At 36.2% G+C, this 27,983-nt stretch overlaps 1 protein-coding gene across 1 annotated transcript; it reads right to left on the reverse strand.

Annotated features, from left to right (window-relative positions):
* Positions 1–196: 196 nt before the first annotated feature.
* LOC121325576 (coiled-coil domain-containing protein 6-like) lies at positions 197–27,983 on the reverse strand. Its single transcript, XM_041268302.1, has 9 exons — positions 27,558–27,983; positions 19,847–19,996; positions 17,034–17,162; positions 16,249–16,352; positions 14,757–14,917; positions 13,374–13,530; positions 11,652–11,752; positions 10,106–10,212; positions 197–2,260 (listed from the first exon to the last, which is right to left on the reverse strand). The coding sequence occupies exons 1-9, from the start codon at positions 27,798–27,800 to the stop codon at positions 2,087–2,089; spliced, it is 1,326 nt and encodes a 441-aa protein (XP_041124236.1). The 5' UTR covers positions 27,801–27,983; the 3' UTR covers positions 197–2,086.

Genomic DNA, 27,983 nt, shown 5'->3' on the forward strand with positions numbered 1-27,983 from the left:
TTTCCATTATCCTTATGACCTTTCTGGCCACAAAAATAATAAAAATGTTCTATTTAGCAAGATTATTTCCCCAAATCATTAAAACCACAATACTGATCTCTCCTAGTTTACAAAATATTTGGGCGATGATTTAATATATCAATCATACAAACATTAAGGGGCTATCGCACCAAATAATTATAAGAATAACATTAAACTCATTGTATATTCATTTTACTTAAATGCAGGATGTGTACAATACGATTTCACCACCTTGTTCGTTGTCTAAAAAATTACTCCTAACCTAGAGGATGATGTACAGAATGTTAAAATGCTGCATTTGTAACCTTTCATTAACAGTAGATAAATGGTGGCCATAGCAAGTATTTAATGCAAATACACACACTACACAAATACACTCTCAATTACTTAACTGAAGTAATTCAACTGAAAATGTGCCTAATTTGAGCTCTTAAACGATTTTAAACAGTTAGATATTTCAAGTTAAGTACATAATGGTATAAGGAACTTGAAATCTCAAATTTTTTATAAGCTACACAATTTAAAAAGTAAAATTAAGCAAATTATTAGCTAAATTAGGGCTCAATAAAGTAACTGACAGCTCTGTTAGAACAAAAAACCAGAAGAGCCACTGTCCCTCAGGAACAGGATTGAGATCCACTTCTCTAACCTGTGTTTGTAGTCCAATACTTCTTGATACTCATTGACATGGTAATGTAATGGAATATAATGTTAGATGGTATTTAAAAAAAACTGGATACATAGAGTTTAAACAAATGTGTTAAAGGAGGACCATGGATATGAAGACTGACGCCTCAAACAATAGCAGCACCTCAATAAGACAGACTTCTTCCAATTAAAAAAGACACCTATAATCTATTCCACTGCAAAGTATAACCAAATGACTTACTGTATCAATGAAACGGAAAAGATGTATTTGAACACTGTACCAGGTTGATACTTTTAGAAGCTGCTGCATGATTGCCAGGTTTTGCTTCTCTCACACAAACAATAAAACGTCTCGCTACGATGTCACATACATCTGTAAACCATAAACACGCACATTTTCTTATTAATGGTCTATCCAGGACACACACTTTTGTTGGTCAAGTTTCAATATTGTTAACTCTTGGATGTGAAAGCATGAAACATCTCCGTAAAGATAAACACCCATCATTAAACTATCTTCATCTACTGCTTTCTGAAGCTATTATTATACAACACTTTTCAATTATATATGGCCAATGAAAGCACTCAGAACTGTGTATTCATTGTACTTCCAAGTATTGAGAACCCCCTGCAAGAGATCGCTGCTTTCTAAATAAAAATACAAAGGGGTTACAGGTTAATAAATTATGTTACAGAATCCCCTAAACCTTCAAATAAATCCAGTTTAAAAATAAGATCCATGTTATACATGCTCTCTAACTATATATAACATCTCTTGTATTTACTTCTACACAGTACCTTCCACATGTGATATATAGGACAGACCAAGACAGGTCACTGAACATCTCCTAAAAACTCTTTGCACATCAAACAGATTATAATTATCCGTCACTGATTGATGTGTCAGTGACTTTTGTACCAGAAACTATTACATACTTAAAATGTAGTGCTGATTCTAAATAGCGCTTGGCAAATCCACATTAAAACACCGAGGCCTTTTGCTTACTGATTATATATATTTTTTTATGCCTGTTAGGTCTGTACTGAGGGGAAAAATATCATAAATGGGTTCCCTTTTTCTTAAATAAGCCTCAAAAGCCATTGAAGTTGAGCGATATGACATTCAACAATGCAGTACTTTCAAAAGATTTGAGTGGCAAATGTTTCAGCCAGAGAATGGTCCAACACATATTTCCAGTAAACACTGACAATAATATATATTGTTAAGTTTAGTGTTGTAGGGCCACAACAATGGCTGCATTCTAAACAAAGCATTTACAACACAGTTAACAGTGAAGCCTATATAATCTCAGTGCAAGTAAGTCAAATCCAATTACGCTGGTTAAGCCTTTGGCTTTTAGTAAAGCGCTCTGTGTCACAAGTCCACTCTGGATGAAGCTGCTGCAGAGGACATGCACTATGGCTGCTGTGAGGAGGGATGCACAGGGTGCTGGGAAGTAGCTGCCTGCGACGATGTCGGCTGGACAGGAGGCAGGGGCGGTGGCTGGACCGCTGTTTGCGTGTTTGGAGAAGGTGGGGGGGTTGGACGTTTAAATTTGTCAGGACTGTTGCTTCTTCTGGGGGAAGGTCTCTGGAAGAAAACACAAAAACAGTTTTCAGGTCATAAAATAATAAGAGAAAAGCAAGCTGTTTTAAAAGATTAAACAACAGACAGGATTACATCTTTGAGGCATATGGTTGGCTATATCCCATTTGGTTTCGAAGTTTCACACAAAAAACGAGGAGTTATATTTGATACTGCGTCTCGCAATGGAAGATGCTTGGAAGTCTCCTAATTGAAAAGGTCAATGTGAAGTTGCTTTACTTATTCAACAGTGCTGATCTGTATAGAGGTCAAAGAAAGAAACTTAAACCAAGTGTTTTAGGAAGACAGTTCCGTAAAATCTGCAGATTGCTTGAATAGTGAAGGGAATACAACGGCACTCAAACAGTAGACGCATTAACATAATCTCTAATCGTAAATCAAAAGTTGAGAACATATTTAACTATTTTATTAGTTAAATAAGGGTAGTCTTTCTATAAAGTCACTTAGTGCTGAAATAGTTAAGTAGCTTTGTACAGTATATTTATACCTTAAAGAAATTACCATTATAGACATTATCAATATATTAACTTTTGAAAGCTGCCAAATCACTTTTGACAAAAAAGACACCCGAATTCCACTGGCAGCTTTGGCCAGCACTGCCTTGTACTTGCAACACTAAACTCCTTTAGTTTTCTGAGCACATGTTATTTATCACAGTGCACACGGGTGGCTGGCTTAACTACATTACCAGAGACTGAATTTTGTTGAATGTTACATTTTTTGGGCTTAAACAAGTTTTATTCAAAGAAATACTTTAAGGGATAAAGGCACTCACCCAAAAGAAAAACAAAGACATGCAAATCTCTGGAACATTTCTTTTTCCTATAGTAAAGACTTGAAAGCACAACTCCTTTGTCCACTGAGAACAACAAACCTAGCCAATAACCTAATAACTTAGGTTAATCTCTTCAAAATGAAATTGTTTGTGAAATTATGTTGGTTCCAACTATTATGAAAGCACAACGAACCATATAAAATATCTGCATACCCCTTTGTTCAAACAACATACAAATACAGCATGTCAAGTCATAATCGTAAAGCTGTTTTCTTTTGTTTGCTTTCTTTTTTAAAAGGTAAGGCTCATTGTTTTGGTGCATATGAAAGGGGCCAACTCAACAACTTGCGGTAAAGAAAGTTTATTAATTTTATCACGATGTATGCAGTCTAGATAAGTAGAAAAGGGTGGCAGGCATTTCATTATATTGTATTCCTAGATATTTTCAATAAGTTGTACAACAGAATGTCCTAACCAAGTTCAATCACAACAGAAATAGTTCTCAGGATAACTAAGCATAGAGGCTCTTGCAGATTCCTATACTCTCAAATGTGTGCTAAACAATGAACTGTTTGAGTATAACTGTATACATTACACAGCACAAAAAAAAAAACTACATCCCAGCCAATTAAATACTTATCAACTTCACACTGATGGTTATTGTGCTACTACCATCTGGGATTTGATCTTAAGATATGGTGACTATATAAAAGTACATTATCTGGAATGGCCCGGTGTTTAACCTTGCTCAATGAGAAAGATAAGCCTTAAGATTAGAAACAAAACAACTTTGTGTACTGTACAGTAGATGATTGAACAGCAGGAATGAGACAAACAAGGGGAAACAAAGAAATACTGTACTATAAGGACAATAGCCTTTTATACGACTTCAGTTCCTAGGTTGAGGTTTGAAATTGATACCGGTTTCCAGTGAAATGTGTAGGTGGTGTATCCACATGCAGGATGTGTTCAGATCAGGATAGTGCCTCACCTTGTGATAAGACGGGATTTCATTATTTTTAATTTCAAGTAGAAATAAAAAAACAGTGATGAATTTTGTTTAGGAATAATAATAAAAAACACAAAACAAAAACAACTGACTCATTTTTAATTATGTACGTAACACTTCATCAGAATTGTGATTTTATTCTTTTCATTTAGAAACAAAAAAGTGACTAATGTCTCAAAGCAGCTCATTCGGAATATTTTTACTTCTCCCAAGATGTCCCAATAGCGTCTCTCTAGTTCACTAGAAATCTCTATTCCCGTGGGTTGTCTACGATGCAGAAAATATTATAATAATGAACTGTAGTTATTTAAAAAAAAAAAAAAAATTTAACACCATGTCTGTACAAATGACCATGTTGCTGCTACTGAAGTAAGAGCAATGCAGCCATGTACACAGTGTGCCATCGTCAATCCCTTCAGAAAAGAATAGGAAGCCGTTAGATCAGCTATGCCGACTGCATGTTACCTTGCCTTAACAGGCTGAATTCAGACTTAGGGGATTATTTTCCAGCTAAAAAAAATATTCATGTACATAAAGTAAAATCTCACTTAACAACCACGTTAGAGGTTACCGTGAAATTAAAGCGCCAAATTATTAGCCCCGATTTGCTTTCATTGACTTCATGAATCTCCAACAGTCACCATTATTTGCAGTCCCAAACAAAAACCTGTTAATTACTACCAGTACCTACCTCACTAGTACCACCTAAAATCGCCAAAATTTGAAATTGTTTTATTAATGGAAAAGTCTCATTTCTAGATTTTTATTTTTTTTTAATTATAAATGAGTATTTTGTCAGTATATAAGTACATGTATGACTACATTAGAAAGGAATGGAACGCTACTCTATACTTAGGCTTGCTACTTTTCGATATTAATGGGTAAAGCTTGTTAAAGGTCGAATTTTTAGACTGAAATAAATTTATACGATAAATGTTGGTAAAACCACTCACTGTTTTTTATTTTCTTACCAAAATGAATCATTTAAAAATCATCCCTAGTTTGTGTAGTTTTTATACTTGATGTCTGTCTCACCTCTGTTCTGCTCTTAATGCCTGGGGGTCACTGTCAGTCATCAAAGTGGTCCATTAGTACAGTAGTTTCACTCTGTTTTGACAGATCTCGTTGACTGAAGCTACAACGCTCTCATTTACCAGCTACAGCGCCTATCATTCAAAGCGCCTACTTTGAAATTAGTGGGTTAAGGTGTATGTAAGCTTTTGCTTTAGGTATATGGTGACAGATATTAGCTTAATTTGAAAATGGCGCACAAGAGAAAAACACTTAATGACTATTGTGCCGAATACCCTGCCCGACGGCTGAAGTCTCGGCGGCAGGCCAAAGCGGGCCCGTCTGCCTTGCCTGTGACTATGTCTGGCTGAGCTGAAGCAGGAGAGGGCTGGAGCTCAGACTCCGAATAATAAGTGCAAGTTAGTTCTGCTCAACTATCTAATGTTTTCTTCTGTGGATATTATTTTTACTCATACAGTTGTGCTATAAAAGGTCTGTAATACACTAGGGATGTCACGGTATCAAATTTTGACGGTATGGTAACCATTAAACATACCACGGTTATCGTCATACCTTGGTATAATGTTTTTTTTTTTGTAATCTGTTTTTAAATGGCTATTTAAAGAAATGCATTCAAATCAAGTATTTTTTTTATTTTGTTATTTTTTAAGGAAAAAATAACTAATTTAAAGTTTTAAAACAAATACAACACACTGGTACTACAGTTCTATTAGGCGCTACCTAACTGGATGTAGTGTTCACTCCAGATCACACAGGCTCAGCAAAATAATGCTGCTTTTTTATTTCAAAATTACTGTGGAGAAACATCAAAATAAACATCATTTTCTGGGCTCAGTCTAGAACAATAGGGGTTAAGGATGTGACCACTTCAACTGAATATCATCTTCATCTTTATCACTTTGGCCAGCATCCTATTAGTTTTATTCTCTTAACTCAGTGGTTCTCAATCCTGGTCCTGGGGGACCACTGCCCTGCTGGTTTTTGTTCCAACTATTACTTAACTGAACCCTGAATTGAACTAATAATTAGCTTAATTTGACATTTTAAATAGTGTAGCTTGTAAAAAAGTTGGAGATTAAGTTCCTTATACAATTTAATACCTATACTGAAATCTCCAACTGTTTAAAATAAAATTTAAAAGCTCAGTATTATTGAATACATAATACCAAATCCCTACAACACTATCAACTCGAGGAGACGGCAACATCTTTACAAAACTGTTTAAAATAAAAAGAATACAAATTCCTGTAGCATCTTAAACATATAGTAGTGAATAGATTTTTTGATTGTCTGCATTGGTGTGCGCTTAATGCATTTCTCATGACCAACACAAGACATAAGAGCTACTGTTATTTCCTTGGTTTGGTAAATTAATAGGAAGGCAGTGATGACAGAGCCTTGTTCTTGCTGATAATTGTGTTTCAATTAGTGACAACCACGTTTGCTAGCGATCATTGTTTAGTAGGGCGGTTTATATTTATTTTTTATATGAAAAGCACTTGGTAGGGTTTAAAATACTGGAATCTCTCTGCTTTAGTTAAAAGTTGTGTGTTTTATTGCCATGTTATGTTAATTGTCAATTTGTCAATTGCAAATGTGCATTCTGTTATGATGCATGTGTAATTTATTACATACACTATATCTATCTTATAGTAATTTAATGTACAGGTGGAATAAAAACAGGATGTGTAACACCCCTTGAGGACTGTGGAGTTTTGTACCAGAAGTGACTGCTGAATTTCTCCAATAACTAAAGTTTATTGAAAGGATTAGTCACTAATGGCTACAAAAACATCTTACACTCTCCCATTAGCCTACTCCCTGCCTCAGTCAGTTATATGCAGTCTCTCAAAAACAAAGTTGTTCAGTTGTGTATAAAACAAATATATTTTGCATACTACATATTTCTTTGATGTTAACGCAACATAATCCGCTATTAACAATATTGAAACACTTAAGCCAACTAACTGAACACAGCATAATTCTTTATTCTTAACAACTTGAACAACACAATGAACATTGATGTAAGTGAAAAAATGTTGAGCTGGTAATCGGATATAAAAGCTTGACTATGGAATATGTCCTATAGGTCACGCCAAGAAAATCAATTAATTTTGCTAGATGCAAAAGAAACCTGGTGGATTGGCACCATCCTGGACTTGGTACATAGTGGGTGCATTAAGTAAGTGAGCAGCTCACTAAAAGAATCAACTTAACACCTTGCTCAGTTCTGCTCCTGCTGAGCCGCACAGAGCGCTCCTGAGCATTTCTCATCAGTGATCAGAGTGAGCAAACGGAATGGCCACCTGCAGGAAACAAGTGGAGATGACAGGCAGGATTGACACATACGTTTGTCAGGAACGATGAACTGGTTTCGACTTATGAAGTTATGTATTAATTGGCTAAATACGATGGTAAAAATTGTTGTTTTCAAATTTGTATCATTTAATTTCATTTTTAAAAAATGTAGAGCTGTTTTACAGTTATTAATGTATTATTATTAGGCTTGCAGTATTAATATTATTCATACTTTTCATTATTAATGTCGGTATTAAACACAGCCAGATATGAGGTTCAGTCCAAACAGAGTGTCGAACTCAGCGAGGTACAGCAGGGGACAGTAACTTCACACAGGGCCATTTCAACTACCATCACCTCAGAAACAAGCAAAGAATTATTATTCACCATTTTTAAATGTCGCTCAGCGCTCTCGTGGAGCAGAGCGTTAAGTCATTTAAATGAGCTCAGTGTGCTTTCTGAGCGTTCTCACTCTGAGCACTTACTTAACACACCCACTGTCACCACTTATCAAACATCATGGACACACAACTGCATGGTTTTCCAGGATTATGAGCAGCCTTTGTGATGCTGGCATTTGCTGAATGTTCAAGCAGCCTTTCAAATTCAGTAAGGTCAGCACTCTAAGCCATGGTTCCCAAGAGAACCAAGCCAAATGCCCATGGTTTCCACTTGTACAGACAAAAACATCATCCGACTGATCATTACGGGATCATGACGAATCAACTAATACCTTATAAATTAATTTAATGAACTTCACTGTGAAGGGCTATTAACAGAGCTTAGTGCAGGGGTTCCCAAAGTGCGGCCTGCATCAAACAAAGTTTTTTTTATACTTTCTTGGAATGAAGACATTTTCTGCTCAATATTGGTACAAGCAGAGCGGTGTTACTGTAGCTTTAAGAACATGAACACAAGACACATGTGCAGTCAGGGGGGAGGGAGGGGGGGATTTGGCGATTACCATCCCAAATGATCACCGGAAAAAAGTCAGCTGCATACATCCCACTCAAGCAGAAACTAGGTAAGTTCCTTGAAATCTAATAATAGTCATGGGTTTCATTAACATACACACTATAATAATCACGTTAAGCCCTAAAAATAACCTGCTTAATAATGTGAACTGCGTGTGAAAAGCGCTTAACACAGCTTAACGTGCTGAAATACAAAACAAATGCTTAACACTTCATACTATCATAAAATAAATCATACTTTTGTAATTAAACTGTGGCGATAAAAATGAGTCATGTTGATTGTGATATACAATGTTCTGGAGTTATTTCTTTTGGCACTGGTTTGTAATAAATTCAGATGACTGAAAAAAAAAGCATTGTATCTTTAATTTGGAAATATTTGCATGCATTTTTACAAAAAAAATTAAGGACTTCCACAGATGTCACTAAATCGCGGTAAACAATGAACAACTTCATTTTGCACATTAAGAGCAGTTCACATTACCAAGTTATTTTTTAGGGCTTAATGTTATTATGTTAATGAAAACCATGACTTGTTTTAGGATAGTACTGGGAAGTGTTAAGCCTGATCTCTGCAAAGTTTGTAAACATTTATTTTCCATTTAAGCATATTAAAGCTAGAGGAAGCTTTTTAGGATGTCCCCAAAAACACATACATGGCTGGTTTCACAGACCCTGATTAATACTAGTCCTGTACTAACCAATGGTAATTTAGGTAAGATAAACCAAGATTAGTGCACACCTGTTATGTGGCCCCCCTTGAACAAAACTTTGGGAACCCGTCATCCATAACTTCAGAATTCTAAAACTAAAAGAAACTAAGTAGACAGACTTTTCACCTAATGCCTTTAAGTGTACTCTAAAGAGATTTCTTATTAGTAAAGCCTTCAGGAAGATGAATCCCCGCAGTCTTATTCCAAGCAGTGCTACAATCTAAAACACAGTAACGAAAACTACTGCTATTTATACAAATAGAAGAAAATTTAAATTGGATTTTACAGGTTTCAGACTCTGATGCAGGCAATCAAAAGTAAGTGTATTTTATTTGGCAACTGCAAAATTAATGTTGCTCGTACATTAACACATTTTGTTTTTCAGTCAACACACAACTGAACAGTTGCTTTGCCGAGAAAGAGTAAGTAACTTGACATGACTAATTTGTTCTCTCCCTTTCTTTTTTGTGATGTTTGCAATCATTATGTGGGGTTTGTATTGCAATTACTGAAATTCTGCAAACATCACAACAAATGTAGAAGAGAAGACTGGAAAGCTACTTGAAATTCTTTATTTCAGTGTAACTGAACAGAATACAGTTCGGTGCAACCTAATTGGGACTGCTGCTTAAATGGATACAACTCTGGCAGACTGTTCTTCCCAATGCTATTTGTGTCCAATTGGGACCTCACTTCGTTTAATTCAGTAGATCGGAGATCGCTTTTCAGAGCAAGACAGGTCGCATAGCAGTGCAGCGAGTACATGATTACACTGTGGAGTTGGTTAACCACATTGAACTCGATGAATGTTGGCGTGTCAGCATCGCAGGAGCGATTTAACTTTGTTTAGGAATAAAAAAACATGGACTCGTATTTTAAATTATATATTTTACATTTAAATCAATGTGATGATTTATTTTCATTGAGAATCAAAAAAGTGTGGCTAAGGTTGTCTTATTCAGGATATTTTTCCTTCTCCCGAGGTGTCCCGTTAAAGCGGCGCTGATTGTACAAGAAACAAATACTCACTGCAACACCATGCGCCAGAAGACCAGGGGGGTTGTAATAAGACATTCCGGCTCTTGTCAATGAAGTCGGTGGTGTAAAACCAACTGGGTGAGCTGCATACGATAGACCTGCAAAAAAAAAAACAAAAAAAAAAACAACCCCCCCCAAAAAAAAAACACACTTTACACACATACAATACAGAAACCGAATCCTCTGTTCAAACAGGAGAAACACTGAAGTATTTATTTAACAGTAAGCGATAACACTTCAGGATAAGTTACATATCAAACTAATTCATAAAACACTACATTTCGCTATGGCCATTGTTTACTTAAGCCTCACTTGTAAACTGAAGTGAACACAAAAGGAACTATGGCAATAAAGTAATAGAAAATTAAGGGAGTCCTTTTTTTGATTACCTGAGGCTGCACAAATATTCAATGCATACAATGCTTTGGATATTAATGCTTATAGTTCCTTTAATTGTTTAGTTTTAAACAGGTTGTATGGTCCAGCACAGGTACAGTAGCCTAGTCAATCTAAAGAAGGTGGTGCAGCGGCAGGGGTGGAATTCAGTGTTTGCACTGAATCTGGGGAAAGAGCATAACTAGAATTACTGTATTTACATGGTTGGGGTTGGATTTTTGGTGTTTCTGCATACTAAATCAATAGATGAATAGTACGTTCTCTAATTGGATGAAACAAGCCTACTTAAAATTACTATACTTCAAAAACTTTTTAATAAAAAGCTCAGACAGCCTTACAGCTCCAAAGTTTTGAGAAGGCCACCTTCCCCTCAGTTTTCTGCTACTTAGTTATGTCTCTCTCAGGTATTAAACATTACATTCAAAAGAGCTCAGACAAAGGCTCTCGTTAAGCCAAGTCTGACCTTAAAATGTTGCTGTCTGCAGTGTCTGAAGGTGGAAAAACAATATATAAAAACAATAAAATCATAATTGCGATCACTACTGATGTACAGGGTGGGGCTTAAGTTCCAAGTGTAGAACAAGGCATCTAAAATATAAGGCTAAAAATTACCAGTCACTGTGTGCAGGGTAACAATCTTAAAGAACTGATGTATTTATAGGTAGCATAGGTGAATTAACATGAATTCTTAAAAACACACATCTGAAATGTAGTTCAAGTGTTTCCCTGCTTATCACAGCTAAAATCAGCACAGGATTCTTGGCTTTACCGCTTGGTACATCATTAAATTGTGATTATCACACAATCCTGTATTTTGTCAACTATTATTTATTGTAGAATTTATTCCTCAGGCTATAGCTTCTAAACTAAGGCTTTGTTGTTTGTTTAGAGGCCACCATTACCACCATATTACTGAATTAAATAAAATTCAGTATTTGAAGTACATCCACATGATTTATGGCAATAATTAGCAAATCAATTCAGCTTGTTCTCATTACATAACTGTTGGGTGGAAAAGGTAGTCCTTAATGGGAGAATGTTCCAGTACACAGTATTAAACAACCCTGAATCAGACAGGATGAAAGCAGAGACCTGGCTATTCACAAGTACAATCTACTGGAGTAAATATTATTGTTCATACCAGGTGATATTGGTCGACTAGAGCTTGGAGACGGTGTATACGGTATTGGACTGGACACTGTGCGAGGACGAAGTCCTTGTGCAGACATCTCGTTAAAATACCTAATAAGAAAAAAAAAAAAAAAAAGAGGTTATCAGTGTCCATTTTAATGCTCTAAACACTAGCGAATCTAAATACCAGTATGCTAACAAAACTTCCATTGATCACATTTACCATTTTACTTGATGTACCTATGTTAATAACTGGACCAATACACAAGAGCTTTTGTTGTGGGTACCATGATCCTATGGGCCTTAATCTTTTAAAGTATTCCTTATATGTACATGACCTAGTCACGCTTTCTCAAATATATTCTTGGTTGATGTACTACAGTTTGAAGAAAATGAAAGGTGGCCATGGCCAAGAAAGATCATGTTTCAATAGCAGAACTGGTTAATTTGCCAATGAATGGGCAAGCCAATGGAAATCCAGCAGACTGACAATCCAAATACAATCTGTACAATACAATATAGATCTGTATGATTTACATGCACTTAGAAAATTATGTATAGATTACTTCTCTTCTAAACATTTACCTAATTTTAATACTGACATAACTTACAATTGAGTGTTTAAAGCTACTTCCTGTACGGCACCATTGTATAAAGCACATGTTGTGTCTGTGCATACTGATGTTTCATATATATTAACAACTCTTTTTAAATATATATTTTTTGTATTACATGCAAAAGAACCTGGATGAAAAAGATTTTCCGAACAGTTTCTGTATTTTTCAATAGGGTAATTCCAGCTCAAGTGGACCAACAGGGGTTACCTGACATGCTATGTCATTTAATTACTATTTTTCTTTTGCACTCTATACAAATACAATATAAACACTGTTAGAGAAATGTTTAATGCTAACACAAATCTTACTAGTAATGTTTACCCCTTGACAGTTCACTAGCTAAACCCCCTTGATAATTTCTGGATCACAGACTTCCAAACACTTTGCATTTCGCATAATTTCCTGTGTGATATTCAGGGTTGTAAATGATATGGGATCGACCACCTTTTTGAACATACTTAAATCGCAGAAAAAAACACTCTGCCTATTATAAGGATGGTACCAGAGCAGGAACAGTACTAATCTTGCAGTACCTGAACAGAATTTTTATGATATATAATTGTATTACAAAACTAAGTGAGATGACATGTTAACTGTAAAACAGTACATACTTTTAAATCTGGTACATATTGTACTGGTATGTAAAAATTTCCCATTAACGACCTAACAAAATTAAATCTAAATGCTATCCATGCACAGAACTGCATAAGACATAAAAGGTGATGCAATTTAGCAAAAACAAAAGATTTAAACAAGAAAAAAAACACACAACACAGTTTCCAGAATTAAAATGTATTAAAAGGTAAGAATGTGAAAGAGTGATTTTGCACTACTCTTCCCCAAACTATCAGGCTATAATCCAACAAATTTACACTGAAACTGCTGCTGTGGCAGCGCCACAACTCTACTCAAACTGTGCCTCACAATAATATTACACTTGTAATAATATTAGAAATAAAACTTAGAAACTAGCTCTGTCGGCACTGATTTTAAAGCCTGAAACATTTGAAATTCAAAGTTCTCTTAATGAGAAATGTTTTAGTTTAAACTGCAGGGACAGATCATATAAAATGGTAATGTTTAGAGGAGGAAAACCATGCATTATTTGCACACACCTTTCATCATCCATTTCAAGGCTGGATTCACTTTCAGACAATTGTCTGCAGAGGGCTTCTCTCCGTTCCATTTCCCTTTGCAGCTTTCTCTGGAGCCGTATGTTCTCTTCCCTCATGTGTCGTTCCTCTTCTATATACTGTGCTCTGTTCTCCGTATCTGGAACAGGATCAAAAGCTTCACTTAGAACAGTAAAAAGGAATTACAAGTATTTATAAAGCTCCATGAATCAGCTCAATACACTAAAGTTTCTACAACTCTGAAATATCTAAAAGCTGCACAGCTGTTACAAGTCAGTTTCACACATTATTGTTAAGACAGAAGATGGATACCAAATGCTAGGCAACAGGTGCTTCTGTAGCCAAGACTGAATACATTTGGCCTTAAAAGTGATATGAGATGGGCAATTCTAGAGAATTCACAGTACCTACCGATATAACACCAAGATAATAAAACTCTCTTCTGTGCAGTAGGACACAAGCTTCCTAACCCCAGAACAGTCTGGGAATTAGGGGAGATTCAAAAAGTAGCCTTAAATAAGGAGCTTAACACCTTTTCATGTGCTCTGCTGCTTGTTTCCAAATTGCACACGACACTGCATTAATGAAGAACTCAAGTTACTTTAATTCAACTAATAGAAACTGGTAAATACCATGACCGTGATTTTTTTTGTTTAATTTTTTATTTCATTTTCCACTTTCTATGAATGCCCTTGAGAAAAACTTTGTGTTCACTGCAGACAGAAAAGAAAGCTGTATGTAAAAGGTATTGTGGAGATCTGTTTCTGAACATATCTTGTGATGGTATATATATTTCATGCAATCATAAAACAGCCAATAGCATAATAATAATAATACTAATAATAATAATAATAACAATAATAATAATAATAATAATAAAATGCTTCAAGAAACTTAGTAAAATTTAATGACAACGAGTTAGTTACTTTAGTTGTTGATAAAATCCTTGTGAAATCACATCATACTTCACTGCAAAAGGACCAAGTTCACTTGAAAGCAAACTCTGCTAGTATGAAAATGTAGGTATGCAACAAGCAGAGAGCTTAGAAAATGATTGTTAGTAACTATGCTGACACGCTAAAGTTACTCATTTCCGTTGAGTGGTGAAAGATTTACACTATAAAAGTAGTTAAACATTTTACAGAAACAAACACATTGTGATAGGAGGCAAAGTCCATATTCTTATACATTTATAAAGCATTGGAGCCCTCTTGGGGTTGGTATTCATGTAAGAACATGTAAAACAAAAACAAATTACTCAATAGAAAACGGCACATGCAGAATTTTCATGTGTATTAACCGATCCACTGCTGGAGAAAATGAGTTAGTTGAAATGAAATAATGCATAGACGTGTTTTCACATACGTTGTAACTGAGCAGTTCGGAGCTGTTTCTTTAGCCTCTCTGTTTCGTTCTTTAAAAATCTGATATGCCGCATCATGTTTTCTGGGGAGTCAATTTCCATTGATATGTCTCTGGGCGATGGTGGGGCAGATACTGGCTGATCTAGTTTCTCCTGCAGAATTCTGTAAAGAAACCAAAAAGACTTCTCAAAATACACACACACACACACAACAAAATCATGTTTTCCATGGCCATTTTCTACGGATTTCCAAAACTGCATTTTATGAAAGTCCCTATAATGTAGTCGAGTGCCTCTGTTGTCAGTGTAATAGGAATGAACTTGATTATAGTCGGAATCTTTCTTAACTTAACCAAATAAAAAAATGTAAACAAAAGTATAACACAAATATATAAAAAGCATACTCCATCAACAGATGTGGAGTATTACACAAAGGAGGATGCCCAAATGGATTGTTTATAGCCTCAGTGTAATAAAAACAGCATTCAATATATCACGTAATATTCTACAAAATAAACGAACAAAAAACAAAAAGTATTGAGTGAATGCAAGCTAGATCCTAAAATAATACCCAGTGAGAAGTGTTGGATATGAAAAATGTGTTCAACCCAAGATGACTTGTATTAACAGCCTATAATAGGCCTGCTTTTAAAAACACACAGCAGCCATACAACTCTGGATTTACATTAATCAAATAACATTCTGTATTAAAAAGGCAGAGGTTAAACCAGGTCTATGGCTGTATAAACACCCTCGTGTCCATAACGCGAACAAACTAGAAATGGAGCTTTTGTGAACATCCACAACATCCCCAGAGGGGAATGATATATCAGATCGAATGTTTTGTAAAAATAAAGTAAAACAGATACGTGGAGATCATTTGAATGGCCAGAGGTTGAAACAATGTGGCAGTGAAATGGTTAATATCTACTGGATATCACTTAAGGGAAATGTAATTAAGTCTATATTAGAACACAGCAGTCTACCAACTATTAAGACAGCATGTCAAAGAGTGAGGTCTACATCACTGATATGGCAATGTAGCAGTGAAACGGTTCCTTTTTACTAACAAACAGAAAATGCACCTTCTGCGAGTAAAGGAAATCAGAAGTAAATACCATGGTCAGAAACACATTTAGCATGCAGGTTTTATATAACCCAGCAACTATGAAGCATCTACCTCAGATGAACAGCACTGACACTGTGACAACGGCAGCTTTGCAGAAAAAATAATACAGCTTTGTAGTAAGTATGAAGGAAATATCCAGAAGCATTGGGTCTTTATTATTTATTGGAAACTAAAATGTCACATGATCCCAAAAGGGCAGCTCTCAGGTCACAGGTCAAGGGTGCCAACAGATTTTGCCCAAGGTATTTCCACAGCTCTGCCAGCTTCAATGGCTTATTAACAGTAGTAGGTGTGGGGATGGGAGACACTCAGATTTATCCAAGCTCCCTATCACAGGGATGATTAATGATCTGAAACAAACAGACCTTTTCTCTGCCTCTAGCTTGTCCATCCGTTTCCAGAGGCGATTTACTAGTGCTTCTTGTTCTTGCTCCAATGTATTTTCAAGGTCAATCTTCTCACGTCTTAGCTGCAGAAACAATTCAAGTAGGGGTTTTATTGGAGCCCACACCAGGTTTGTTTATCAGAAAACAAATAAATAGAGCACACTAATGACATTATTTATAGTTTATCAATTTTAGCGAAGTCCACAAGGGGGAGACAAACAGCAATACAAAAGGTTTATCTGAACGGACGTTTTGCATTTACGGATGACCAATCTGTTGATAGGTTAAATAAACAAAATAAATGCATGATTTAATCTGAAAATGGAGAACCTATTTCACTCAAATATATCAGTTATATAGTTAAACTGTTCTGGAAAATACAAAGGAGTACAGTTATTTGGTGGTGGTGATAATTTAATATTAACACATTCAATGTTGCAAATCTGCGTACAGGTCTCAGAAAGATAACACCACTCAAAACTGCAGAACATTTAAGTAGTAAAGGAAAGACAGCTCCACTCAGAACTGCAGACCAGCAAACTAATCTAGTATATCATCTGGCAGAGATATTTCACTGCCAGTAAAATAATGTTTAGTAAGACACAAACTATTTAAACATTTGAGAATTTTCTACCTCACTTTGGTGCAACTCAGGAAGCCAAATTCCAAACCAAACAAACAAAAAAAAAGTGAATGATTAAAATAAGAGCTGCTTGTGCTGCAGCAGACAGGCTGGGTTACTATTAAACAGCGTGAGGTGTTACCTGCTCCAGTGTGAGCTGCTTGGATATAGTGTCATTCTCCAGTTTCTTTATTTTCTTCATCAGTTTGTTCACTTGGAACTCTTGTTCCTGCTCTAAATGCTGTTCAAGTTCTGCTTTCTCATGTTGCAACTAAACAAAAAAAAAAAAAAAAAAAAAAAAAAAACACAACAATAATAAATACATTTAAATGAAGACATTCTTTAAAAGTATTTTGCTTCTGGTACATTTCACACCCTTAAGGAAGGTCTTGAATAAAGACAAACATATACAACTCAACATTAAACTTAATCTGACATCACTTAAACTGTACAGTAGGATGCTAGAAGTGTGTGGTAAAAATTCAGAGAATTTAAATTAGTTAAGTAGTCATTTAGCAGACACGTTTATCCAAAGCAACTTAGAGACCAAGCGGTGAGCTATGGATTTGAACCGGGAACCTCCTGGTATCAAGCGCTTTAACCACCGCACCACCAAGCCCACCTAGTTATTGTTTTCCTACAGTGTGCCTGGCAGACATGATCAATGCATATAGGATCTGCATTTTGAAAGAGGATCTAAAACTTGCTATAAAGAAAATCACTAGGTGAATGCACAAAAGCAAGAATTAGTTTGAACATAACAAATCGGCAGTATTCTTGCTATTCTATTTTTGTTCCTATGTGGTCACAAGAGAGATGTTCATATGTTCTGCAGATAACACGGGCAGGAAAGAAGCAGGCAAACCTGCTTTACAGTACCTGGCTTCTTGTAAACACTGTGTAACCACTGAATAAAACCACAATGTATTTTTTTTCAAACACAGATGTGTTACTGTACCTATGCACCAGCACTCAGACATTTCTAGGGCTGTGTAAGAAGGTTCGTTCGCTAGCCAGGAATTCGAATGTACTTCTGAACCTTCAAAGGTTCATCAGACAGCATTCACAGTCAGATGTTTTTTTTTGTTAATAGAAACTGTTTGACAATGTGTGAATACTATAAAATCACACGTTAAATGTCACTGCAAAATGTGATGTATTAAAAAATTGCTGTATTAAAATCCACTACCAGATCGTTATATGTAGCATCTCTTTATCAATGACGCCGTCACCATGCATTTGAGCAGGGTATAATTCAAGGCATTGGGAGAGTACCTATAGCAGCAATATTGCTTCAATAAAATAAGTATTGAATACCTAGTGTACAAGGTGTAAGAGAAATGTTATGGTAGAATAAGTATGAAATATAACTGTAAACCCTCTATTTTTACAGGATCTACGACATGCAGGCCATGTTTCTACGTAAAAACACAGAACCACTGTTCGAATTAAAAGTTTTAATTTGTTACTCTCAATACCCTTAGTCATTTTGAATGTTAAACACAAGCTTTCAGACTCGACTGACCTCCTCTTGACCAAGACGCTTGTACATGGAGAAAAAAAAAGTGGTTAAAGTTACCAATCTTCATCACAAACATTAGTTATACTACTTCTATCTATTCTACTAACTATTCTACTAACCTCTATGAATTTCCTTATACCAAACAGCTACTGCTTAGAAAGCCAAGTAAACTTATCAAGTCTTCCATTTGTTATAACTGCAACGCTATTATTCTAGATTTAATAAGAGATATACTACATAGAAACACAATTCCTGCAGACCTTTTTGTGTACAATTCAATTAAAATGTGGAATGGGGACATTTCTCTTTCTTATTGTTTTAACCCTTTGCGGTCCTATGCCGGACCAGGACCGACATTACAGTCCGATGTTGGACCCTGTCCGACATCATCAAAAAGACGTAAAGCACGTCTGTAGTCGTTTTTTCTCCGAAAAAAGTAGAGAAAACCATTCAATAGCCAAGTGAGACCGACAGGAGCCGAATGAAGCCAAAAAAAAAAGGAGCGTGTGAGCAAGAGGGCTAGCTGATGCACCACAGCAATAAGATGGACACAAAGGAGATAGCTGCTTCCGCATCCAGTGCTCAAAGAATATCACAGACATTTGCAGAGCTTTTTGAGATGTTACAGTAATAAAATAATGACTCAGATCACATTATTGAGGAGTTTGGTGAAAACGAGGGATCAGGAGAGGAATTATCAGTATCGGTATGCACGTCTATAAAGAGGTAGGTGAAATACACCGAACAAGGGGTGGGGCTTGGCTCGAGATGCAGTATCGATGTTGTTTTGCCATGCAATGTGTTTTTTAAACCTGTTTTACTCTGAAAAAAATGTTTTGAACAGCGCCTGAAAAACGCTGAATAAATGAACTGCAAAGGGTTAATGTTTTGCACATTGGTGCTCTAACATTTAGGCAGGTGCTAAGATACTGTTGTCTATTGACAACAAGGAAAAATAAAACATTAACGTACAAATACATTTTAGTGACAAAAACTGCTTTAACTCATTAATACCTGCATGAGTATGAACTTAAACTCAAGTAACTAAAAATCAAGCAGACATAAATTAGCTTCACAGGACAAACTTGAGCCACTTGATGTCAATCATTTAAGTGTCAACAAGGGTCCGGTTTGGTATGATGCAATTGACTCCAGGTTTCTTCAAGTTTAATACAAATTTGGTGACTCAGACTGCTATAACATGATGTCACACTGGAAAGCTGTGACGTTCATTTCATACAATACATTTGACTGCTTCGAATATTTTAAAATGCGTAACTCGCTAGATGCCACTAACTCCTGTGAACAAAAAGGCGCAGCCTTGTGAGAAGTCTGCATCCAGCTACGGAAACAGACATGTTGCAAATAAAACATGACAGTAGAGTAGCTCGGTGCTGGTTCTCTCCCATTTTAACCTGCCATAGCAGTTTTACCTGCATAAGTTTGCGGGACAGTTCGTTTGTAAGGAACTCTTCTTCCTTCTCATAATTCACAGCAAGCGTTTCCTTTTCTTTCTGCAAGGCCTGGATCTTCTTAAACAGCGTGTTGCTGATGAATTCCTCTTCTTGCTCTGCTCTTGCTTGCTGAAAAATACAACACACACAAATTAAAACAAGCAGCTGTTAAAATTGAGAGAGCGAAACTAAATTTCTATTTGCCCTCATGAGTTCCAGCAATATACCGACAAGCATTTTGGCAAAAAGTTATGAAGGTTTGTAACCCAGTTCTAGGAATGACAATAAAGTATATTTAGGCAACTTTTCTTGTCAAACAGTAGTTCAGTTTAAATAAAACTTTGCTCTATTTCAAATGTACATCTACATATTTCATAACAGTGTAGGTTTGTGAGAAATGTTTTGCATAGACTTATGCATAGCAATTTGAAATGATGTCCATGCATTTCAAAGTAATCTTAAACCAAATGGCTGGGTTCTGCATTCAGCACTGCATCAGTCGATTGCAGATTTCGACCAAGCTCTGCAGGAGGGATACGGATATTAGTTTCCCTGAGATGAAAGGAAAGGTTGTTATTCCAGCCCCATTTCTCCCACTGGAGTTAAACTTACTGAATAGGGCCAAACAAGAACTAAACAGATATTTACATTCAGTAAAGAAACATTTTACATTACTCTATACAATTCACACCAAAATGTACAACATAGGTTACAGTAGATATTACTTAACTGATCAACTAAAACACTATAGTGAAAAGCAGTATGAAGAAAGGTTCTCTTGTGAAACATACAAAAAGCTTGGGACCTACTTAACATATTTACAGTAAAACATTAACACACAAAAACAAAAAAGCCTGTTTCTGCTTCGATACCATTCAATCTAGAGTTATTATTGCATAAGATAAAAACAGCCTTCATTCAAGCAAACCTGTAAATCAGGATGGATTTAATTTGAGGATATCATTGTAGATACTAGATACAAAAATAATAATAAAAACAAGGGGTGTGAATTCGAGTAATTTAGTGCTCGAGTACTTATTCTAAATATGCGCCACAAAAATTACGTTAACATTAGAATAGCCGCGGTTATACTGATACCTAAAACCAGCGCCGGCAGTCATTATGACAGTACATTTTAATCAATATTAAAATTAAAGACAACTATCCGATACAACTCAAAAGTTTTATTCAAGCACATCATATCAAACATCTGCACAGCCGAAACACTATTTAAATGAAAAATTAAACAAAAGGGTTTATTTTTTAACTTGCCACATAAAGCACTACTTCAAAAAATAGAATAAACATTTTAAAAGAAACTAGCGTGTAAACAGGTATATGTACACAGAAAACTGTAAAAACAAAAGTGAAATCTCTTCTACTGATAGCATCCCCATAATATGATGCTGCCACCACCATGCTTGACAGTTGGGATAGTGTTGACTGGATGACGTGCAGTGTTGGGCATGCGTCAGACATAATGCTTAGAATTTAGACCTAAAAGTTCAATTTGACTCATCTGACCACAAAACCTTTTTCCATGTCTTCAGTATCATCTACATGCTTTTTCGCAAACTTCATACGTGCTTTAAGTAATGGCTTCTTTCTTGCCACCCGTCCATACAGGCCAGCTTTGTGAAGAGACCGGCTTATTGTTGATGTGTGAACACTGACTCCCATCTCAGACATAGAACTTTGTAGATCATTCAAGGTCAATGTTGGCTTCAGCGACATCCTGAACCAGTTTCCTGCTTGCCCGGCTGCTCAGTTTGGAAGGGCGACCTGATCTGGGTAGTGTCTGGGTGGTATGATGCATCTTCCACTTCTTAATGATGGACTTCACTGTGCAGAGAGGAATAATCACCGCCTTTGAAATTTTCTTGTACCCATTCTGCTCTGTGCCTCTCTATCACTTAATCCCTGAATTGTTTCGAAAGCTCCTTGGTCTTCATGGTTTCTTTGTTGGATCACTATGGGAGTTGCTGCTTGAATGTCTCTATATACCTGAGGAAAATTATCTACAAGTTAAACAACTGAGTACACACAGGATGAAACCATTTCACTAATTTTGTGACCTTTCAAACAAATCATTTGCATCTGAGCTGATTTACGGCTGCAGTAGCAAAGGGGTTGAATACTTATGCAACTGAGATTAATCTGTTTTTTCTCTGTAAATCTTGTTTATTTATTCTATATGCATTTTTTTTTTTAACTTTATCAATGTGGAGTAGTTTGTGTAGATTCTACATGTAAAGTCGAATTTGAAATCGTTGTGGAGTACGCACAGGTGCCAACAAAATGTGAAAACTTTGCAGTGGGGTGAATACTTCTGCAAACCACTGTGTGTGTGTGAGAGATAGATCTCTCTCTCTCTCTCTCTCTCTCTCTCTCTCTCTCTCTCTCTCTCTCTCTCTCTCTCTCTCTCTCTCTCTCTCTCTCTCTCTCTCTATATATATATATATATAAACAACCACTCCCTCATTTTATCGGGGGCATCAGGGTCCAGTATGAATCCTCTACGCAACCCACTTGTTTTCATTTTTCATAAAAAAAGCAGCACACCATTTTAATTCAAAATCCGGATGGTAATTGCTTCTCATCAACTTAATTAAATGAATGTTCCTGTCCTTTCTCAAGTGCACAAATCGCTGCACTGAAAGAATCCATTCCCATTATAGAGGCTTGTTGCTAGGGAGCTGACATCACTGCACTATGACTTTTGCTTGTGCATTGCTTAAAAAACGCTTCAGCAATTAGATATTTAATTAGTGCTTGAGTAATTAGAATTGTTTCAAGCACACTAACCCATCCCTAATAAAAACACAATGCATCTAAACCAGAATAATAAATGGCCATGCAAAGTTTCATTAAAAAGTAGTTTGCTTTCCATACTGTAGTTCTGAACTGTGAAAATGCAGCCTATTTTACACTCAAAGCATATGGAACAGCATGAACATCAGAATATACGACAATGAAAACCAGCACTTAAACTAAATCAGGAGACAAAAATTGAGTGGGGTAGTGTGATAGTACATCTAGGTAGCTACTTCAAGCAAGCAGCCAACAGTATATTAACATATGTACGCAGACAAACAAGCACCTCCACTTTCCATGTTTCCTGCAAGATTGACCTGCCCAGTGTTTTCAAATCTGGTACATTTTTCAGCTGCTTCACTAAAATTAGATCTCTCCAACTAATTATAAAAATAAAATAACAACATATAACCTCATGCAATGAGCAAAAAGAGTGAGCCCATTGTTTGATAGCTTACCTCGGTGTCACTCAAATTAACAAGCTGAAATCCTATTAACAAAAGTCTCTTTGAAGCCAAAATGCTGAACTGAGCACCACCTATTTATACAAAACATTTTCCAAATACTGCATAGCTTATCTTGACAAACTGGGCACGGTATAGTTACCACTACCAAGGATTCTGAACTCAAGGTCATCTTGGAATATGTTATGCCATATGCTGCTGCTTTTTCAATTCAAATACATGCTGCCCCCCTCCTTTGAAACCAATACAGATAACACAAAAGGTTCAAAATGCTGATGAACTACCAGAAACTGCTTCTTGCTGAAAATGAAGGCCTCTTCTACTCTGGATTCTGCCAGCTGCATTTACCTTTTAATCTAAAAACTGAGCACTATTTTTCTTTACCCAATTAAACGTAGAGTGGAATAATTCTGCCGAGCACAGGCTGGCTAGCTTGCACTAATTCAGACATTGTAAACACTTTCAAATGTAATCTAAAGTCTCCTTTTGTAATTGGTAACTAACACGTTTTTCTGAGCTGAGCAACTTAATAACATCCTTCTTATCCCGATACAACTTAAATATAAGCTAACATACAATACAAGCACTTGTATTTTTGCTGTTAAACCTTCCTCAGTTTTATGATGGATTTAGTACTGGATGGGAAAGTACTTAGCACAGCAGTAAATCTGAATGCTCTAAAATAAGATGTTGCTTTTTTTAATATCCGTTATTTAATACTGGCACAATCATCACTTCTCGCTGTCACAAGTTTGCTGGGTTAAACAAATCCAGTTTCCTGTAACATTAGATGACAGGTCTCTGCAGAGGAAGGTTACCGCTGCAGACGAGTTACCCAGCTGCTAGTCACAACAAGAGTGCTGGACAGCAAAAGAGGAGCTGAAACCGGATGCGTCACTCTTATGTGGGGGAAAAAATATCCTCCAGTTTGATGGTTAGAAGCTGAAGGTTAGACTGGGTGTTGACAAACATGGCACATGAGGATTATGCATGAGATGCAGGCCGGCATGGTCATGCAGCATATAGAAAAGCCCTTAAAGTTAGGATTCCCATACATGTATTTTATGTAAACACCTTGGAAATGAGACTCTCTGGGAGTAATTATCCAATTTTAATTGAATAAAGTAAACACATGCTAACATATTAATTACATGTGATTCAATTAGGGATGTTAGTTTAGTATATAAACATTTTTCAAATGTTAAATGTTAAGAATTTTTACTGAATGATATGCATGCTAAATTCAGACAGCTTTGTTTTCACAGTAGCATGTGTGCAATGTGAACTCATTTCATCACAGAAATGTTGTACACGTGTAGTCTCATCAACAATAATGTTGTAGTATATCATAAAGTAACAGCATTTGGATGGCTTCCCTGCTGATGTATTTGCATTTCTGCATTAGAAACTGTGTGTTACTGAATTGACATTTTATACAGTGAAAAGGTTGCTACCAGTCATTATACAAGGATACTTATTTTAAATCATACTTGCCATCAGGAATATAAAAAAAAAATAGCTTGGTGTCAGAAATTGTATTACAGAAATATAGCCGCAGATGTAGAAAGTAGGTGGCTACCAAAACAATAAGAATAAACAAACAATGGTGACTAAAGCCTCACAAAAAAATGAATACAAACATGTAGGCCCGATTATTTTTAAATTTAACAAAATTTGAATTACCTACTCCTACAATGGAGAACATGGACTTCAACAACAGGAAATGACTATGAATGTGCATGACTCCAATACAGATTTCTCAAAGGGAATCAAAGTGACAAGGAACCCTCCATCTATAATACAGTACTTTATTTGTGGAGCAGTACTGAGTAAATGCTGTGTAAAATGTATGTCCTGTCATATTAATCACTTAATTGGCTCATTTGAAAATGACAAAAATCTGAACGTAACAGCATATTAAGCTTTGTACTGTACTGTATGTAGTTCTTGACTGTACACAAGCAAGCAGTAATTTGTTTACTTTGTTTTCACAAAATATACCACTGACTTACTGATCAAAGTACTTGGTGGTCTTCAGTTATATTTGTTCAAGTTTATTGCAGTTGGCACAGATGACCAGCTGCTGTAGGTAGTGGAAAGTTCACAGAGACACAGCAGCTTCAAAGAGGAAGGTAGTACATGAACCAGCAGCTGAAACTACCATTAAGGAATGTAAACAAAGGGGAACGAGAACAAGGCCTGATCACGGAAGCATGTAGTAGAGCCAGGATTCATACTGCTCTAACATTAAAGGAAACAAATATACAGCTGATATTTTCAACATGGCCATTCATGACAACATCTATTATTTTTAACATAAAAAACCTTGGGCACTTTAAACATAATGAAGGGAAACCTGAAGAAGGGAGTCAGGCAGCCAGGAAGTTTGTCTTCATTGTGTTCACTCCCATTATAAACTATATGTCCTTCCTGTACTAAACCATATGGTAGATTTTTAAGTTGACCAGAAAACACAAAGTTTCCCCTCCAAATACCAACATTAAAAAACTGAAATAATCCACCCTGTGCTTGACCTGCTATATACAATACGAGCATAAACTGAGATTAGTAAGGTAAGAATTTATTTGAATATCTCAAAGATCTAAAATATTCTTAAGAGGTAACCAATGCATTTAAAATATAAAATGACTGATACTATTTTACAGTAATCTCTTGACTTGGGCTATATGTGGAATTCTGTCTTTACAAGCACAACTTTGGGTAATGTTGAACCCAACTATATTTTGTATACATACTGAGTTAAGTCTCAGTATTTTTCTATGGAACGACAGAAACATGTTAGTGCTTGCAACATTCCAACCTCTTCCAAATTAAAAATTGGGAATTTTGTGCCAGTAAGTAAATACATTGCATATCCAATCATGTTTGATGTTTAATTAAATTCCTAATTCCTAAACTCTTAATTATTTGCTGTTGTAGGTATGCCAGTCAAAGCCAAAATGATTCAATTATACTAAATGATGATTCTCAAGTGGTTATTTACTTATTCTTCCAGAGTTTACCCTTCTTTATATGCTACTAATGATAGCTCTTGTTGTTTGGCCAGTTTGTTTACATTCCCTAAAGGTTGTCAGCTGCCAGCAAACAGACATGACATTTCTACTACCTGCAGCCACATAGGCTTTGGAGGTTTTCTAGAAGATCGGCTGTAGCTTGGGGAGGCAAAAAAATGTGTGTTTTTGTAAAGACATCTCACAGGAATAGCATACACAGTATTTATGTAAATATACTAAACAATTTTCAAAGCACTTTGCTGACAGTAGAAGTAATTAATCCATTCCAAAAACAACAAAATGAACAAAAACAGTGTAATAAGTACAAACCAGTCGAAACCATAATGTTGATGTTATTTTATAGTACATACAAACAGCATATAGTCAAACAACCATGTTACTGGTGTATCCAATCCCCCGTTTTTTTTTTTTTTTTTTTTTTTTTTTTTTTTTTATGAAACTGAGCCAGCATTGCAGTAAAGACTTGAATTTGGGCCTCTAGCACAATAGTATTTCATGCGAGACCAAAAAAAAAAAAAAAAACCTACAAAAAAAAGTTCAAGATTAAGATTAAAAAACGAACTCCCATGAAAACATGTTAGCTTGGTCATAATGCCTGAAGCAGTAAGGCACAACAACCTAGGCCAAAATCCGACAACAAAAAATAACTTAATTGCAAAAAATAAATAACTAATTAAACAAACAAACAAAAAAAAAACACAAAAAACCCCATACAAATCTAACCCAATGCTTCCACCAAAAGAAACGTATCTATGTTTCAAACGAAAAACAATGAATTATGATTTTACTAAATCTACTTTGCTATTCCAACGGCTATAATTTATTAACTTGTGTACTGGTAGTACTAGTCGCAGTAAACGGTAATAATATCGGTTAGCAACGTGATCACGTATTGGGATCCCAGGCAAAGTGTGTTATTCGTACATCACACCGTAATATGTATCACTGAATTGTAAATAAGCCGCAGGGTCCACCCTTTATGTACAGTTTCCCAATCAACTCAAATTAATAAACTTCAGACGATATGGAAACCGTCTTCTGAACAAGTACAAACTACAGACGTTTGATTCAAAGGAACATATATAATCACTGCTGTTTTACAGTTTAACATTACTACCCAAGCTGCAGCCTGCTCATGTAGAACCGACAGCAGCAGCAGAATATACCGCTACTGCACTACTGAGAATGGGCCCTAGACGAGTTGTCCCAAGAAATAAAACATTATACATAGACAAAAGCTAAACTACGGTTTTTTGTTGATGCTTCATGCAACATTTTGATTAGCTGCTGTGCTCTATGTGCTAAAATCACAGGGGTATTGTTGATTCGTGTTTGATCAGACACTGCTTTGCTGTGCTATGATAATCGCATACTCACAATGGTGACGCTGGCTTTACGCAGTTCCCGGTTCTCCTCCTGCAGAGCTTTGCACTTGAGTTTGTACGTTTCCAGCTCGATTTTCAGCACTTTGTTCTCCTGTTGCAGCGAAGCCAGTCGGTTTGTAAGCTCTTCCAGTCGGAACGGGGAGATTACGATCCCCGCTTTGGTGGAAGAGGGTAACAGGGCGGCCGAGCCACTCCCGGCTGCATCTGTTTCGCTCTCGCTTGCACTGTCCGCCATGTTTGCCAAGCAAGTGTGAGGGGGCAAGCAGCGTTACTAACTAGGAGGAGTGGTATGGTGGGAGAAACAGCGGACAACTCCCGTAGCGACCTCTATTGCTGAACACTAGAAACGGCAACAAGGAACACCAACACCGAAAGAGAGGACTCATGGTAATACAGTGAAATGTGTAAACAGTACATG

The sequence above is a fragment of the Polyodon spathula genome, chromosome 13 (genome assembly GCF_017654505.1).
Source record: "Polyodon spathula isolate WHYD16114869_AA chromosome 13, ASM1765450v1, whole genome shotgun sequence".
NCBI lineage: Eukaryota > Metazoa > Chordata > Actinopteri > Acipenseriformes > Polyodontidae > Polyodon > Polyodon spathula.

Excerpts from the sequence above, each read along its gene's own strand:
- LOC121325576 (XM_041268302.1), bottom strand. The coding sequence starts at position 27,800 with ATGGCGGACAGTGCAAGCGAGAGCGAAACAGATGCAGCCGGGAGTGGC. Across the intron at positions 16,353-17,033 it reads AGCAGCTCACACTGGAGCAG|CTAAGACGTGAGAAGATTGA; the intron begins GTAACACCTCAC and ends TTGTTTCTGCAG. Across the intron at positions 13,531-14,756 it reads CCGAACTGCTCAGTTACAAC|ATACGGAGAACAGAGCACAG; the intron begins GTATGTGAAAAC and ends ATCCTGTTCCAG.